The sequence below is a fragment of the Lytechinus pictus genome, chromosome 9 (assembly GCF_037042905.1).
Source record: "Lytechinus pictus isolate F3 Inbred chromosome 9, Lp3.0, whole genome shotgun sequence".
Lineage (NCBI taxonomy): Eukaryota > Metazoa > Echinodermata > Echinoidea > Temnopleuroida > Toxopneustidae > Lytechinus > Lytechinus pictus.
This window is the reverse complement of record NC_087253.1, coordinates 18,718,465-18,735,390: the sequence shown is the minus strand read 5'-3', so window position 1 is coordinate 18,735,390 and position 16,926 is coordinate 18,718,465. Positions and strand designations below refer to the sequence as shown.

Below are 16,926 nucleotides of genomic sequence, written 5' to 3'. Positions count from 1 at the left end.
TAGAGACGCAGCACGAATTCGAGAATTCAGCAATTGTATTGAAAAACAAGCCGGTCACTAGCGTACCTACGGGGGGGCAGAGGGGGCAGTCTGCCCCCCTGACGAGCCACAACCCATGCAAATTAAAGGAGGTATCCCTGCCCCCCTGACGAGTTTGGAAGACCTTTTTTGCCCCCCCCCCTGACGAGCTTGAAGACCTATATTGCCCCCCCCCCTGACGAGCTTAATTGAAGCTCTTTTTTTTTTTTTTTTTTTTTTGCTTGTCAAATTTTTTGGCGGACGGTTTTGCCCCCCCTGTGAAAAATCCTAGGTACGCCACTGAAGCCGGTCAAATGACAATGAAAAGGTGGGATGTCTTTGTCGAAAATTTGAGAACACGAACAGCTCTTTCGATCGTCCTAAGTTTCGGAGCTGACAAAAACTTGTAGGGAACTCTGCTGCCTTGATTCACTAATTTTCGACAAGGATTTTTTGTTTTGCCCTTTGTCATGAAGGTCATTTGACGAAACATTTTTATTTTCTAGAAAGCGTTCTGCGTCGCAGTCCCTATTGACAATCAGGGGCTGACACTCAATAGTCTTCCGTTTCATTTATATTCCACAATTTCTTCCTTTATATTTTAGATATAAATGAATGTCTGAGCAACACCACGAACGACTGTGAACATAACTGTCATAACATCCTAGATGGATACTACTGCTCTTGCAATGATGGGTTCACTTTGTCTCTGGATAAAGGTTCTTGTATAGGTAGGAATTCTTTTTTTTTTTGGCAAGATGTGTACAGTAGACCACTTTGGTGAGTGTATGAATGGGATAACAGTGGAATATAAATGCATGAGATTACTTTGAATTTGTGTGTGAGGGTGTGTTTGTGTGTAGACTATGTTTTCATCAGTCACCTTTTCCCCTGCCTCGATTTGCTCTCTTTGTCTCACTGAAGTGATTAAAGTACTGTAGTTGAATTATTGGACCGAAAAGTAATGTTGTTACTGCGTCTGCATTAATTTTGTTTTTCTTGTCATTCGTTCAGCATTGAGAATATTAAATAAGAACATTTTCTGATTAAATTTGCAGACAACGCTGGTTGTACACCTGCAGCAATGAGCAATACTGGTTTTTCGAATTGTACATGCGATCCAGGATACGAGTTTTCTAATGGATCATGCTCAGGTAAGATCACATAAGGGACGGGGGTGAGGGCGACCACCCCTCTGATTTCCAAGTATTTTAAAAATATCAAAAATGTGGAGAAAGAAAAAAAATATTATGAAATCCGGGGCATGTAGGTAACTTACAATACCAAGATATTTCAGCTGAGTTGAGGATTATGACGTCACCCTTTGGGTCGTGTTGCCCCTCTCGGAATAAAAAAAATCATGGTATCACCCCTGTTACATAAGGTCTTTCATTTATGTCATGGCAGTGGATTTCATGGTTAGTGTGGCCCAGTGGTTAGAGAATTGGACTCACAATCGCAAGGTTGTGAGTTTTTAATCCCAACTCTGCCATTGTCTCCACTTTGATAAAAAAAGGCCCGAGAGTGATATATGTCGTCTATAAGGCCAGCTACTATGACTGATTACCAGGTATTACCAGCTTGGCGTTTACCAGCAAAACGCTGTCCTGCCGAGTCCTTACGGGAATTAACAGAAACAAAAACAACGGTAATTCAAATTGAGAGTCCTACTGTTCATCAGAGATACGTGAATTCAACCTCATGACTTCTTGATACCGTGATGCTCATATGCTTTGTAAAGTGTCCACCGTGTTCCATTTGTGGATGGTTTAATGTTACACTACTATCATTACGTTTTCCTTGTTACCAGGGCTCTGGGAACGATTTTTTACTGGGGTGCGGATGTAAATTTGAAAAGCAAGAAAAACAACAATTTTCACTGCAAATTGGAGGTCAAATTGGTTCCGAGAAATTTGGAAAGCAAAAAAAAAAGGTTTCTCTACAAATGGAGGTCAAATTGGTTCCGATAAATTTGGGGGAAAAAAGGTTTCACTTTTTTTGGTTATTTTTTATTTTTTTTTTTTACACATGTTCTAAAATACCTGGGGTGCTGCCTATGGATAATAATAGGCCTACACGCAGCACCCCAAGAATATTTGGGAGGGGGGGTGCTTCCGCACCACCGCTTCCCAGGGCCATGCTTGTTTACCTTTATAGCCCAAATAAGACCAGACCCATCAATATTACAGAAAGCAAGTGCGAATTCCAATATTTCGAAGTTTGGACATTAATAATATAAATATTAGTTGGCTTTTATATACCGCTTAATACATCGGAACGACGTGTCTAAGCACTTTACAGATATATTATTACCCCGGTCATCGGATTCAATCAATCATTCCCGCACACACTGTGTGCACATCCTCCACTCCCTGGGGAGTATTCCAGTCAGTCGCCGGTGAGGCACACACAGTACTGGACAAGCTACAATGACTTTCACATCCTACCGGGTACCCATTTAGCACCTGGGTCGAGAGGCTGGTAAGGACGGTAAAAACCTATCAGCAGTAGCGGACAGCAAATACAATTATTTATATCGAAATTTTATTTGTGTACGAAGCACGTGATCTTTTGAAAACAAATTAGTTTCGTCTCTAATTCTAATTGTTATTATTAATGTATCTTATTTGCAGATTTTGATGAATGCTCGAATGGTGTTGATGAGTGCCCTGATACCTCTACATGTATCAACACAGATGGAGACTACTTCTGTAGCTGCATTGGTGGTTATGATACCATCAACGAAACTAAGTCATGCGCAGGTACAATAACATGCAAATCCACACTCACGACAGTCACGCACACTACATCATGTCTATAAATGTTTTCAAACGTGGACAGTAAAATAGACCATTGTGTTCTGTAAAAAGCATGAAAGCGGGGACACTTCTCTACACAACATCCATCTACATGTGTAAACATTTGTGTGTGCGTGAGATAATTTCCTATAATTTTGGACGTATGGGATGCATAAAAAGTGTGCCATTGCCTCTCACCGTGTACATATCGTTGCAAACTTCTATTTCATCAATTCAGAAAATCCATGCAGAATCTGCATGTATCATTCAGGAGTCCCAATATTCTATTTATTTCGATGAAGTATGTTGACTTTTCATCGAATCAATATCTTGTTTAGGTTTTCAGTGATATCCCTGACTAAAATTCCACGTGGGCCTTCATTCAAAAAAGCCATTCAGCTGATGCTTCAGTCAGACTAACGGAATCATCTCAACACCAGTCAAAGCTATTACGTTATTTCCAATGGCATACCATCAGATAGTTTGGTGTCGGTTTCGTTGGCGTGACTATGACATGAGCCTTTTCTAGATCATAGCTGATTCATTGAAATTCGATTTTTCTCTTCCAGACATCAATGAGTGCGACACTGGGGATTATACTTGTAATGCAGCGCCTAACCGCCAATGTATGAACACCATTGGCAACTACACATGCGTGTGTGCACTTAATTTTGCAGAGCTGTCAGGAGCATGCGAAGGTAAGCTCTGGGGAGTTTTTCACCAGTATTTGTATCCAAAAAATTGTCAGATCTCACATCTTTACTTGATTTTGATTGGCTGAGGAGGACTGTTACTATGGTAACCGCCGGATGAAATGGGACATGTCATGGAAAATCTCCAACAAGTCCTTTCATGAAAAGCTCCCAGATTTGTAAACGACTTTCATTTATCTATTTACCCATTTGTATTAAAATTTTCCCCGGGTTTCATTTCTTTTATATAATCCTGTATTGCTTAGTTTAAAATGTTTCTTTCAATAAGTAAATTTACCCAGCTGGATTACAGTTATATGATAAAGAAGACCTTAGCGGATACGTTATACCGAAAAAAGTATTCTTAATCATTGTCCCTATTTGTAATTGTAATTTCCGGTGCTTAAGTTGGTTTGGCTGAAGGACCATAATATCAGGTTGCGGTATTGCCCTCCTCTTCCCCTGCCGCTAACTTATGCACTCTGTTGGCTATCTGTAGTCCCCAATTGAAATTGATTTTTAACTTATACGAATGTGTTTTGAAGTTCGAGATGAATAATGATGCTGATTAAAATCACTGTTCCTATTCAATTTAACCCGTTATTATAGCTGCTACCACGTTGAGTATTGAACTGCGGTTTGATTTCATCAACAGTATGACAATCACGTATTATTCAGACACCACTCAAAATCGGGATCGACTCGCTGATGACGTAAGCAAATTACCTGATATTTAACATAAGTATTTACTCCCATTTAGTAAAACAGTGATGATTATATTGATATTGATAATGATGGCAACGGTGAAAATTGCAGTGACAATAATATGGAACACTGGAAATAATTATTTCCCGTCAAAATTGGGGGATTGTTTTGTTCTCTCCTGTTGTTGAAAATTCTAACGTTGATTCCCCTATCACGCCTTTGTATAAAATGGTAGCTTAGAGGCATATAATTTAAATGATGAAAAGAAAAGTAATGATAATCATATTCAAATCATTGTAAATCATGATGAATATCAATATATTAAATGTGATTAAGCGAATTCGGGAATGAATATTATTGTTCTTTTAATTATAATGATTACAATAAAAGGCAGTTTACAATAGCTGTAAACTATGTTGCGGCTTCCCCATTAGCAGCAGGATGCAGAGGGCATGCAGAGAATTGACGTCTCACTGAAGAATGATAGTCACTGGGAGAAATTCATACGCACAACCCTCTCTCTAACATAACAAATGCTCGAACCAATATCTACAGATAGGGATAGTTGCCCCAACTTCAAAAAAGCCAAAGAAAACAAAAACACCGGAAAAAAAAACGATCCACGACCCTTGGAAAAAAAAAATTTAATCTGTTAAAAGTTATAGTTTGAAAAAAGAGGGTATTTTGATCCCTTCACTCAATTGAGTCTATTTAAACACTCTGCACAAAATGTTGACAAAAGTGCTGACGCTGTTAATGTTCTTTAATTAATGTTACAGGTATTATACCAACTGAACGGCACGTCTATTTTCGGAGATGGATTGCTTGGTGGTGTCCTCGTGACCAATTACACGCTAGTCGAACTAGTCGACCAAGAATACGGCCTAGTCGACTTCCGGATCGACACGTTCAACCCGAACCTGACCGCTACCGATATACAATCCGCATTTACCGCCTCCCTTCCGCTTGACCGAATATTCGGTTCAAGTAACCGAATTCTCGAAATAGGTATGATATCGGTTTTAATCATTTTCCTCCCACTGAGTAATTTCAAGTTCAGTTCTGATGTTTTTGTTGACCAATTTCCACAACAATTAATAAAATATGTATAAATTGAGCTTATTTCACCTGACTAGCTTTCAATACTGTAATTTGAAAAATTATGCTACCTGGTGTTTAATAAAGCTGTTCGTAAGTTAAGAGCAACTTTAAGAACGACTGGTGATCCTTTCTTGTGGTAAATGGTATATACATTGGCGATGGTTTAGCGCTTTTAAGAAAGGTTCACCAGTCGTTCTTAAAGTCGCTCTTATCTTACGAACAGCTTTATGAAACGGCCCCCAGTATGGAAAGCAAACTAAATCATGCTTCTGACAATAACAGACCCATTCCTTTTGTCATTACTTATGTAAAACAAAACCCCTAAATAGTGTGTGATATCATCCAATCTCTCATTTGCATTCACGGAAATTACGACATACCTCGAGAGATATGGTGGAAAATTTATTCTTGAAGCGATAAATATTTTTAAAAGGCTTTACGGTGTCTTCATCGTAAAAGTGGGTCGAGTCCATGCCGGATTCTCCCGTGAAATATATAGGGTATCCCGAACTTAAGCTTAAATTAAATCCTGGTTTAAAGTTGTGGTCAAAGTAAGGACAGCCATATGGAGCACCAAACCCTAACAGTACACATCCAATTTATTAAATCATTTGACACTCAAATTGTTCATAATTGTCTGGGAATGATAACTAAAATATTTTGAAGTATTTGTCTTGATTATAAAAGGAAAAGGAATGAAATAATAATCATAATAAATATACAATATAAACAAATTTTTTGTAATTTTGGCTCCCCATAATTGTAGGACAGAGTTAGACCGTGGTCTGAATCAAACCTGACTTCAGACTACGGGCCATGATATATTTTACAGTGTAGTATAGTAAAAATTTAATGTTGAAAGATAATTTGTCATCATTTGAAAGGGACCGCAAGGCCGTGACGGGGGCTTCAGCCCCCCCCCCCTCATACACACACACACACATTATTAAGCGTAAAATGACCACCTACCTGATTGTGGGTGTTATTTTGCATGCTAACCCCCCCCCCCCCCCCTTCAAAACCAACCCGCGATCCCTTGCTTGATATTACGGACAAAAGACAATATTTTCATCAATTTTCTTTTGTATAATAATTTATTTTCCTCGTGGTATATTCAGACATCAACGAATGCATTGAGTTCACTGAGGTGTGCAGTAACGGGAACTGTACAAATACTGAAGGAAGTTACTTCTGCACATGTAACCAAGGATTCCAAGGAACCGGAACAGACCAATGCGAAGGTAAAATAAGTAAAAACTACTTAAATATAGGGAAGAAATATTAATATTATACGGGTTTTACAGGTGGTCAATAGAAATTATTTGGTTTAAGTTTATTGTGGGTCAGCGTTTTATGCTTCATCTTGTATCTTGGCCTGTTTTATATCGGCATATATTATGATTTATTCGAATTCAGTCATGCTAATTTATAATGATACAGGGATGCATGCTACGCTAAAACCACAACCAAGACACCAGCATGCTTTAGTCTTTTTATTTAAATTTCTGTAATGACTATCAGCTTTCTAATGATTAAGTTGATTGCCCTAGTACGACCCATTCGAAAACACAGTAAATAATTTGAGGTTGCTGGCCATGCTTCCAAAAAAGTTCGGAACGAAAGAGAACTCTGACTTTATTTTCAACGTTCTCCGTGCGACTAGCAGGTTTCGAACGCTCATATTATCCAGTGATAAGTGGATAGTCAGATCAGGGCAGAATTTAGCAGGTATCATTATCACCTGGGCTTTTATACTTTCGCCTAAAGTAAGTCAATTACTTTTATAAATATCCACCTTCATATGGAAAGAATAGAAGCATAATCTCATTTTTGTGATGTTTTATTTACAGATATGGATGAATGCCTGTCGGGAGCGCATGCATGCCAGGAAATATGTATCAACATTGATGGCAACTACTCCTGCGCATGCTCAGATGGATACGAGTTGGACAGCGGAGGATTGAACTGTGTCGGTAAGTAAAGTCAATTCATACCTCTAAAATTGTTACCAAATATTGGGTAAAAATGGAACAGGTATGTAAAATGATACCAAATACTGTGTAAATTTTACCCGATGTCGCGTTGAAATTTACTAATAAAACACACATTTTGCCTAATACGGAACAAACTCGTATCGAACAAAAAATTGTGTTCCCTTTTTACCAAATATTGGGTAAATGTTTACTCGATCTCTTCAGACAAATAATTTTGATGGAGAGAAAATGCTGTGAAGAACATGAAGGTATTCAGAGTTCTACATGTACTCTAACCAAGAAATGAGTAAAAACTAAATACGTTTGAAGAAAGCCTCGATGTTACGTGTGATGGTTTTCCACCAAATAGAAATGATTGATATTTATTTATTGAATGAATATCGAATGATATCAAAGAAAAAGACTTTTCAAGCGATTAAGAACAGTTGCTCATAATTGAAAACAAGAAAAATTGTAAAAGAAAATGGAACAGGATAGTTTAAGGGGTCGGACCAACGAACGTAGAGGGCAGCAACACACAAGCGTTGCTGCCCTCTACGTTCGTTGGGTCGGACATAAAATTTGTAAAGATCCACATGAAATATCTGCAAAATAAAGGCATTTAGCTATCTGAAATAAGTGCAAATTTATAATGACATATCAATTCTTGAAAACTATCATAATCCTGTCGATTTTGTTGTTGATTTATGTTTTCTGTAAATATATGTATTTATTTTTACTATTTAATGTTTGTATATTGAAATGTATGTGTACTGAATCCCTCAGAAGAACAGACGAAAGAGGGCCATCAAGCCCATGAGTGGAGAATTAATGAATAAAATAAAAACAAAATCCTTACAGGCAAATTATTGGTATGCTCTAGTGCGATTTTGAGAATGATAGCCGACAGATTGTGTTAAATTTGTTATTTTCCTGACATTTGTTTCGCAGATATCGACGAATGTTCGGGTAACTCGACGGTTTGTGAAAATGGAATATGCACGAACATAGTGGGCTCTTTCAACTGTACATGCAATCCTGGTTACGAACTCGCCAATGATAACGTCACATGCATTGGTAAGAATGATTCTATTCTGTTCGACAAATTAAAGGTGACCAACCGTCCGACTTGCAGTTATACTGTCGCGAATGTCTAAATCGAGTATCCCTGCCAGCGCGATATTTTTTTTCGTTAGTTCTTGTGCACCCGATGAGAGAGGCCAGAAGACCGTATCCGTAACTTTTTCATTAATATGTAAATGGTAACGATTATATAATTATGCAATATTGACTGGCCTTGAGGGGAACAAATACAAAGCCTGTATTAGAATCATATTGGCCCGAGTCTTAGACGAGGAATATAAATAATAGAGAATGTCGGCCGAAAGATCGACATATAAAACAATTAAACATGACTACAGCGGTTAGTTTTCCATTGATTTCGCGCGCTTTTGAATTGTATTCCGGGACGTGAATTTCAGAAAAATGTTGTACAAATGTTTAACTCAATTTTGCCAGGGGATAGACTTGGATCGTTCTTATAGACCCATTCTTATTGTGATGTTATATATACAGATATAGATGAGTGCTTGTTCGGAATGCATGCATGCCAGGAAATATGTATCAACATTGATGGCAACTACTCCTGCGCATGCTCAGATGGATACGAGTTGGACAGCGGAGGATTGAACTGTGTCGGTAAGTCAATTCATACCTCTAAAATGTGTTACCAAATATTGGGTAAAATGGAACAGGTATGTAAAATGATACCAAACACTGTGTAAATTTTACCCGATGTCGCGTTGAAATTGACTAATAAAACACACATTTTGCCTAATACGGAACAAACTCGTATCCAACAAAAAATGTGTGTTCCCTTTTTATCAAATATTGGGTAAAATTTTACTCAATCTCTTCAGAAAAATAATTTTGATGGAGAGAAAATGTTATGATGTATACCTGAAGGTAATTATGAGTTCTACATATACTAAAAAAAAATGAAATGGGGAGTAAAACTAAATACATGTGAAGAAAGCTTCGGTGTTACGTGTGATAGCATTCCTCCAAATAGAAATGATTGATATTTGATTATTGAATGATATTGAAGAAAATGACTTTTTCAAACGATTAAGAACAATTTTTCACAAAATGCAAAAAATGGAACAGGATAGTGTGAGGGGTCGAGCATAAAATGTGTAAAGATCCACATTAAGTAGCCGCAAAATAAAGGCATTTAGGTATCTGAAATAAGTGCAAACCTAAAATGACATTTCATGTTTGTTTCATGTTTCGTGAAACAAACATGTTTTTCTGTTTCATGTTTTCTGTTATATATGTATTTGTATTTACTATTTTATGTTTGTATATTCCTATATTTCCTGACATTTGTTTCGCAGATATCGATGAATGTTCGGGTAACTCGACGGTTTGTGAAAATGGAATATGCACGAACATAGGGGGCTCTTTCAACTGTACATGCAATCCTGGTTATGAACTCGCCAATGATAACGTCACATGCATTGGTAAGAATGATTCTATTCTGTTCGACAAATTAAAGGTGGCCAACCGTCCGACTTGCAGTTGGACTGTTATCCCAGCGCGATATTTTTCGTCAGTACTTGTGCACACGATGAGAGAGGGCAGAAGACCGTATCCGTAACTTTTTCTTGAATATGTATATGGTAACGATGATATAATTATGCAATATTGACTGGCCTTGAGGGGAACAAATACAAAGCCTGTATTAGAATCATATTGGCCCGAGTCTTAGACGAGGAATATAAATAATAGAGAATGTCGGCCGAAAGATCGACATATAAAACAACTAACATGACTACAGCGGTTAGTTTTCTATTCATTTCGCGCGCTTTTGAATTGTATTCCGGGACGTGAATTTCAGAAAAATGTTGTACAAATGTTTAACTCAATTTTGCCAGGGGATAGACTTGGATCGTTCTTATAGACCCATTCTTATTGTGATGTTATATATACAGATATAGATGAGTGCTTGGTCGGAATGTATGCATGCCAGGATAAATGTCTCAACAATGATGGCAACTACTCCTGCGCATGCTCAAATGGATACGAGTTGGACATTGGAGGGTTTGACTGTTTAGGTAAGTCAGTTAATGGCGCAAAATAATTTTGATAGAATAATCTTGTGATGTATCTGGAAGTTCGTATGATTCCTTAACCGTGTATGGGGACTATAACTCATTACATTTGAAGAAAGCTCTGGATTCTTGTGCGGTACTTTTCCTCTAAAGAGAACATTTTTATTATATATATTCGTTGAATGACAAAAAAGGGTCCTGGAAAGGGTGATGCCAAGCGTCATCGCAAGGTTCTAAGAGACAACATCGAAGTTATGACGAAACGAGCAAATAATTGATATGCTCTGGTATGATTAAGAGAATGTCAGTCAATTGAAGGTTTTAAATGTAAAATTATTTTCCGATATTTGTTTTGCAGATATCGACGAATGTTCGAGTAACTCGTCGGTTTGTGAAAATGGAATATGCACGAACATAGGGGGCTCTTTCAACTGTACATGCAATCCTGGTTACGAACTCGCCAATGATAACGTCACATGCATTGGTAAGAATGATTCTATTCTGTTCGACGGTGACCAACCGTCCGACTTGCAGTTATACTATTGCGAATTCTAAATCGAGTATCCCGGCAACGATATTTCTTTCGTTAGTACTTGTTCGTAAGTTAAGAGCGACCCTTTCTCGTGGTAAATGATTTTCACCATTAAATGTTCATTGGTGAATATTTAGCACGTAAGAAAGGATCACCAGTCCTTCTTAAGGTTGCTCTTAACTTACGAACAGCTTTATGAAACACCCACCCGATGAGAGAGGGCAGAAGACCGTTAACGATCACTGCACCTTTACAGGGAGTCTAAGAAGATTTTCTTGTAGGCCTTATTGAAACTGTACCAACGCTTTATTAGGTGAGCTTCAACCAAGATATATCAAAGATCAAAATGTGTTTGGCATTTGCATTGACGCCAATAGACTAAATACAATACGATCATACCTTACATAACATATATCTTATTACTGTATGCTGTAAGTAACGCGCTTTGAGCCATTCTGGGAAAAGCTCTCTATAAAAATTGGCTATTATTATTACCATGGGTGTCCAAAATGACCAAAGGGTAGGCCCCAGAATGGGGTGTTTCATAATTAGGCTGCTGCCCGTAAAGCTAAAATAAATAAATATTGTTTACGCAAAACTGGAATGGCAAGTTCCGAATGTTGATAAACAAATAGCAACAGAGGGCTCATATATATTACTACCGACTTACAATTTTACCTTGTATTGCTTTTAAGTTCCGTAACTTTTAATCGAGTTCTTGATACAACTGGCCACATCTGTCTGTAGATGATTTTACAATTTGCCCGACAGGTATTATGAACTTATAAACGTGTTATTTTTTGTTTTCTGATTTTTAGATTCATCTACCAGCACAACAGTGGACCCAAATGTGACATCTGATACCACAGCAGTCACGTCAGATACCACAGCAGTCACATCAGAAACCACAAGTTTAACAACTGACACCACATCAGTAACGTCTGATAACCCAATCATAACAACTGATACCACAGCAGTCACGTCGGATACCACAAGCTTAACAACTGATACCACAGCAGTCACGTCGGATACCACAAGCTTAACAACTAATACTACACCAGTGACGTCTGATACCACAAACATGATCACTTCTACAACAATGGAGACAGTCGCCACCTCGCAATTCGGTAGATACATTGAGTAAAATAGAAATAACTAAGAATATCCCAATATGTAACAGTTCATAATCCTTAGATTGTAAATTCTATGATTTTTGATGCGCAATCGACTAAAAACAACTTGTGTTTAGTTGTTTTATATTCTTTTTGGGGGGATAATCGTTCAAGCAATCTGCACACTCCTAAATAACATTTATTTTTTTAACTTTCATATTCATACCCAGTCGGACATTCGCATTCTTAGTAATTTGCAAAGTTTTGTGTTTAGCTTGTTACAAAGATATGATAATTGTTTTCTATCGTCTTCTTTTCAGATGTAGTTATCTTTGTTGTCATCTCTTTCAACGCCACTTATCAAAACGATCTTGCAGACCCAACTTCGACTGCCTTTACCACTTTGGCAACTGCCCTTTGTGATCAGGTAGGCTCTTATATCTTGATTTAAATTCCACAATATTAATGAGTGTAAGTGCACTTATACGAACACCCGGGCGGTACGCGAAATTATTTTTCCCACCGAGTTCTGGACCAACATATGAATATTCATGACTTGCGTCTTCGGATTGAAAGTACGCATGCGCGTGGACTTAAATCTATATATATATACATGTATATATCAAATTCTTAAACACTTAATAAACTAGCTGCCATTAATGGCAAGACATGTGATAGGGTAAGGCTAGCTTAGGCTAGCGCATTAACTTTACCTCAAATCAGGACCTGTCTAATTAATGCATAGTACTAATCAGTGTTGTAGTGCCTTGATGCTCGGCCTTGGCACTAAGGCGCCTTAATGCCTACTTTTTCAAAGCCTTGGCATTGAGAGGGCCTTGGCCTTGAGAATTTCGAGCCTTGAAATTTTAAGGCATTTTCAAGGCTTTTTCAAGGCATTTTGTATTTTGTACTTTCATTTGTTTTAAATAAGTAATTATAAATGTTTCGATTTTTTTTTATATATATTTAATAACACTAATGGTCAATACTTCCAATCACCAGTAACAGTAGCAGCAGCAGTAGTAAGTGTACTAGCAGTGTCATCAATTGTAATTGTCACCATTATCAAGAAATTCAAACAAAGAATACATCAGTTATGAAAAATAGCATTATGTATTGGTAATGTGTTGTAATCATAATAATGACAGTAAATAATAATGGTCATGATCAAGATAATAGTGCTTTGATGACAAGAAAATTTTTTACATCTGACTGAAATTTTGACAACAATTTTCATACTTTAAACATAGCTAACTCTAAAGAACGATAACAAGTTTGATTTCTATTCCATTAGGATTTTCCTTGTATTATTTTCTTTGGCCAACAAGAATGTTTTAAGTCTTAATGCTATTCTGAAAAGATTTGGTAAACTTGAACACAGTCTCCAATTTTGTCATATCCAAATAGGTTATGTCAATGGCATGATGAGCCAGAAACTTTGAGGGGCCAAGCATGGCATATAGAGCAAAATTTCTCTCTAAAAAAAAAGAAGAAAACGATTGAAGCGAGCGAGTGAACAAAATTTGTCCCCCTCTTTCTATAAGAAAAGCTAATTTTGCAATAGATTGTTTAAAAAATAACATCACATTTACTCCATCTTTTCCTTTCCCTTCCCCCCCTTGTCTAAGTTTATTCTTGGTGGTGGGACTTCTTCTTCTCTCTATCTCTCTTCTAAATTTTATATATGTTTTGGGTCAGATTGACAAAACAAAGGGGAAAAAATGTTTACTTCTTTTTAATCATATATCGTTCAACATGAATCTCATTTCTCTACAGTTTCAAGGAAATAAACAACGTATTTGTTTTTGTGTCATTATGGTTTCAAGAAATAATAATTAACAAAAAATAATTAAATAATTCATAATTATTAGTATTGTAAATAAGTATTAATAATTAATGATTAATTAACTGTTTAATAAAAGTGGTTGTAAGCAGAAAAAAATATGAAAACTGACAAGAGTCCTAAAAATGACTCATTTTCAGTTTAAGCATTTGAAAATTTTAGCTTGCGCTTTGTGCTCTCTTGCCCCCCCCCCTCCCCCCAAAAAAATGAAATATGCCCTTTTAAAAAAAGAAATACCTTCTTTAATAATAAAACATAATACATTTCAGGTTCGAAAATCACAGATTTTGAATCGTGCTTGCATCAATTATTGTTTAGTACAGTACTGCTAATGGTTACAAAAATGTATAGAATGTTGCTTTATGGTTGAAATATCACAAATTTTTGGCTCGCTTCCTGCACTCGCATCAATGATTATACTCGTTCTCTTCCCGTTCACAAAAAAATGCTTAGAATGTCCAGTTTTCAGGTTGGAATATCACAAATTTTTGGCTCGCTTCCTGCACTCGCATCAATGATTATACTCGTTCTCTTCCCGTTCACAAAAAAATGCTTAGAATGTCCAGTTTTCAGGTTGGAATATCACAAATTTTTGAGCTCGCGCTTTGCGCTCGCATTATTTTAATTGGTGAGTTATGTATCTTATTTAAAATGCAGTAATTAACTGCTTAATTAACTGCTTCCTTTACTGGTCAGTATATAAAAACGATTAGCGAGTGCAAAGTTATTTTTAGTTAGATACACATCTTTTTCATGATTAAAAAACCAGCTCAGAATAAAATAATTTCCATGTCTTATTACACGACATGTCAAGAAGTTTGAACTGGTGATTCGCGCTGGCAACATCGCGCAAGGAAATTTCAACAATGATTAGCCCCATAATTGACCATAAATCAAGTTTTACAACTTCAGAATTGATTTTTTTTTCAAAACCGCTTGCTCGCTATGCTTTCTCGCTGAGAAGTAAAACCTAAAGCAAAATATCTATCTTATAATTAAAAATCACTTTAGAAAGCCTTTGCTCAACTTAATTTCTACAAAACACACAATTACTTCACGCAGTTCATAATCTCATTTTGAAAATACATGTATCTGTTTGCACAAATAAAACTCATTTTGATAAATGGGTGCCTTTTTGGCGTTGACCCCCCCCCCCCCCCCCTCTCCCCAATAATAATTTTCTGCTGCCTCTGTCCCAGGGAGTGGAGAAAAACATACGTTGAGAATGCCAGGATCAGATGACCGTGGCAATAATAATTATTGCAATGTAAATGGCCTATAGAAAAATTATGGGTTATGTGTACACAGGTAACTATATCATTATTTTAATATGTCTCTATCATGAAATTATTTTTGTTTTTAAATGTACAAAGGTTAAATTTTTTTCTCGCTCAGTCCCCTCGCTCACATACATTTTACCATGTGAGATGTCTGCCGCCTAAGTATTGTTAGTTCATTGTTCTGTATATCGTAAGTTTGAAATGCCTTGGCCTTGAGGTTTTCAGGCCTTGGCCTTGGGTTTCCATGCCTTGGCCTTGACCTTTGGTATATTGAAGCCTTGGCCTTGGGTATTAAAGCCTTGGCCTTGGCATTGGAGGTTTGAGCCTTGACTACAACACTGAATAGCCGACTAATGCCATGGTTAACTTCGAACTGGTTAATTCTGAACTTCACGTTTAATTAGGTTTAGACAAATATTAGCTTATTTGCCATGGTTTAATATGTCTTGTCCGTATACAAAACCAGTCCTAGATCTATAAAAATAATTATCTTATTTCTAGTCTAGTCTCTATAGCTAGACTCTGATCTACGCTGTATCAGCATGGAACCACTAGTGTACCAAGGGGGGGGGGGGAAGACTGTCCCTCTGACGAGTCACAACTGATTCAGGGGACGTGCCCCCTTTGAGAAGCCAAATTAATAATTTGTAATGTAAAAATGCAATGAAAAAGACGTTTTTTGAACGTGAAGATCTTTTTTTTTTTCTTTTTTTTTTTGCTTGTCAATTTTGTTTTCAGCTAAGAAATTCATAATCCATAATCCATAAGTACACCAGTGCGTGCATGGAACGTATTCTAACGTCAGGCACAAATTAACGTCAGTGATCTTGATCCACGTCTTCACCCAAAATTAAGGATTTCGTAGCTGAAAAAAATTTAACAAGAAAAAAAAAGATTTTCACGTTCAAAAGAGGGGACATACGTCTTTTTTCGTTGCATTTTGACATTACAAATCATTAATTTGGCTTCTCAAGGGGGGGGGACACGTCCCCTGGATCAGTTGTGACTCGTCAGGGGGGCAGTCTGCCCCCCCCCCCCCTTGGTACACTAGTTTGCTGATAGCGCGTAGATCAGAGTCTAGATCTAGAGACTAGACTAGAACTAAGATATATTTTTTTTAGATCTAGGACTTGTTCTGTATACGGACTTGACATATTAGACCATGGTAAATAAGCTAATATTGGTCCAAACCTAATCAAACGTAAAGTTCGGAATTAACCAGTTCGAAGTTAACCATGGCATTAGTCGGCTATTCCTATTAGTATTAGGCATTAGACAGGTCTAGATTTGAGGTAAAGTTAATGCGCTAGCCTAAGCTAGCCCTACCCTAGCACATGTCTTGCCATTAATGGCAGCTAGTTTGATAAGTGTTTAAGAATTGGATGTATATATAGATCTAAGCCTATAAGGCCTATGTAACTATGTAAGGGTACCGGTAATTTGACGATGCTAATTCATTCTGAGCAACGTAAATGCTAACGATCGGCACTGGTGGAGGCCAAGTCCACGCGCATGCGTACTCTCAATCCGAAGACGCAAGTCATGAATATTCATATGTCGGTCCAGAACTCGGTGGGAAAAATAATTTCGCGGGCGGTACCTCAGCGGTTTCATTCAAAAAATAATATTACCCCCATTTGACTTCTTCGTTAACAATTAAGGGTTAACATGGTTAAGGTTAGCAATAAGGGTTAACAGTTAAGGGTTATCACTGAGGATCTTTTCTTTCAAAAAGTGTAGAATCAAAGACTTTTTGTGA

General features: G+C 37.2%; 1 protein-coding gene across 1 annotated transcript in view; it reads left to right on the top strand.

Moving 5' to 3' along the window:
* Positions 1-16,926, top strand: part of LOC129267613 (uncharacterized) — a 53,185-nt gene that overhangs the window by 25,335 nt on the left and 10,924 nt on the right. The window contains exons 17-31 of the mRNA XM_064104860.1: positions 624-749; positions 1,077-1,172; positions 2,652-2,780; positions 3,386-3,514; positions 4,118-4,221; positions 4,993-5,221; positions 6,433-6,555; positions 7,165-7,287; positions 8,239-8,364; positions 8,863-8,985; positions 9,684-9,809; positions 10,281-10,403; positions 10,759-10,884; positions 11,751-12,059; positions 12,365-12,471. Coding sequence (XP_063960930.1) covers positions 624-749; positions 1,077-1,172; positions 2,652-2,780; positions 3,386-3,514; positions 4,118-4,221; positions 4,993-5,221; positions 6,433-6,555; positions 7,165-7,287; positions 8,239-8,364; positions 8,863-8,985; positions 9,684-9,809; positions 10,281-10,403; positions 10,759-10,884; positions 11,751-12,059; positions 12,365-12,471 — 2,099 coding nt within the window. The remainder of the gene's footprint in view (positions 1-623; positions 750-1,076; positions 1,173-2,651; positions 2,781-3,385; positions 3,515-4,117; positions 4,222-4,992; positions 5,222-6,432; positions 6,556-7,164; positions 7,288-8,238; positions 8,365-8,862; positions 8,986-9,683; positions 9,810-10,280; positions 10,404-10,758; positions 10,885-11,750; positions 12,060-12,364; positions 12,472-16,926) is intronic.